This window comes from Antrostomus carolinensis, unplaced genomic scaffold (assembly GCF_000700745.2).
Source record: "Antrostomus carolinensis isolate BGI_N321 unplaced genomic scaffold, ASM70074v2 scaffold6083, whole genome shotgun sequence".
NCBI lineage: Eukaryota > Metazoa > Chordata > Aves > Caprimulgiformes > Caprimulgidae > Antrostomus > Antrostomus carolinensis.
This window is the reverse complement of record NW_010304332.1, coordinates 11995-13857: the sequence shown is the minus strand read 5'-3', so window position 1 is coordinate 13857 and position 1863 is coordinate 11995. Positions and strand designations below refer to the sequence as shown.

Here is a 1863-nt window from a genome sequence, read left to right as displayed (position 1 = left end):
TCCTCTCCTTGCAGATTTTGCAGCTAAAGGTGCTGCTTTTGTGTAACTTGCAAAAAAAAAATAAATCTATTGAGTTCCTCGTGCTCAGAGTATCTGCCCCAGCTTGGGCTTAGACTTGTCACCTGGAGGAGTTTGTGCCCCAGAGGTTAATGGAAGAAAAGGCTGCAAAGTGGCTTTAATGTTTAATCACATAATATCCAACAAATGTCTGCGTGGCACAGGTTAGCTTTTCTGAAATTTGCTGAAAGAAATGTGCTGCCTGCAGGGTCCTGTCCACCTCCAAATCCTCAACTGTGGCAGAGTCCAGAAGCCACAATTTAGCATTTCAGTTTTCCATGAAGAATTCAGATGCTAAAATCAACACAATCCTAAATGCTGTGAAACACGATTATCCAGGATCATCTGCAAGCGAGTCCAGAGAAACTACCTGCACTTTTCCCAGCAAGACCCGAGGTATCTCCTGCTGCTGCTGGTCCTGCTCCTGTGCGATGCAGCGAAGCATTCACTGTCGTCAGGAGCTTGTTACAACTCAGTGTTGTTCTCTGCCACCTTTGTCAGGACCTGAAGACCTTTTCTCACCGTGCTGCTAATACATAACAGCCCAGGATGGCATTCAAGTCTGGTAGAAATGGATGAACCTCTGCTATGTAGAGATGTGCTATTAGCACTTTGCTGATGGTGCTTGTACAACTCTGCCCCTGCCTGTTTAAGGGGTTTAGAGAGAATTATGTGATCCCTGGGGATTCCTAGAGAACCTGAAGGTCTGTGGAGTGTTTTACTTGAGGTTAGATATATTTTAAGGAAGTGTAAGGAAGACATCACTGAATATAAGAAAAATGAGGTTACTGGTGGACAGGTGGGAGGCCAATAGTTGTCATAAAAGATCAGGATCTGCTGTTGTGGGACATGGTGTTATCCGCTGCCTCAGGGCTGGCACACTGACGTGGCACAGGTATCTCTGCAGCCTGGGGATCAGCTGCCTGTGTAAGTTTATGCACTTTATGTCCCAGTGCCTCAGAATAACATCAGCAGGAGCTGGCTCCATGACAGGCATCTGATTCCTCATCTCCCAGGACCTCCATAAGAAGAGAAAAGAAAAAGAAAAGTGATCCAGACCGTTCCTGCCAGCCCAAGCACAGACTTTCCACGACTGTCTCCCTATGTTACGTGCATGTCCTCGCAGACGGTCTCTATCATGGAGGACTTGTGGGTGCTCTCTGCTTCTGGGCTTTCCTCAGAGGCCTTTGGCTGCCTCCTGAATCGAGAAAAGACCATCCTCAGGGAGGAATACAGCTCCTTGCTCCGCAGGGCATAAATAATTGGGTTCACCATGGAATTGAGCAGGCAGAGGGTGCTGCAGAAGGCAAACACCTTGCGCAGGTGATTGCTTAGCCTGGCAAAGATGCTGTAGATCATGAGAATGAGGATTGGAGACCAGCAGAGCACAAGGACAGTTAGCACCATGACGAGGGTCTTGGCCAGCATGACGTCCATCCTCATCCTAGTGTTTTGCTTTCCTACCTGCATTTGGTGCTTCTCCATGTAGGCCACGTGCTGGTGAGCCCTCCACAGCACGTGCGCGTAGGCGTAGACGATACACCCCAGCAGGACCATGATGAAGCAGATCCAGCTCGACAGATAGTTGCCATCCACAAATGGGAACAGCTCAGAGCAGGTCGAATCGAGCGTGCAGCAGTTCCAGCCCAGGAGGGGCAGGGAAGCGATGGTGGCACATGTCACCCAGAGCACCCCCAGCGCTATCCATGCTCTCTTCCTCGTCATGAGGAGCTTGTATTCGGATGGTCGGCTGATGGAGATGTAACGGTCCAGGGCTGTCAGCAGCAAGCTGCTCAGGGAGGCAGA

General features: G+C 49.7%; 1 protein-coding gene across 1 annotated transcript in view; it reads right to left on the bottom strand.

Moving 5' to 3' along the window:
- Window positions 1–1158: 1158 nt before the first annotated feature.
- Window positions 1159–1863, bottom strand: part of CNR2 (cannabinoid receptor 2) — a 1053-nt gene continuing 348 nt past the window's right edge. Inside the window, exon 1 of the mRNA XM_029084120.1 lies at window positions 1159–1863. This exon is cut by the window's right edge and continues 348 nt beyond it. Within this exon, the coding sequence (XP_028939953.1) occupies window positions 1159–1863 (705 nt within the window).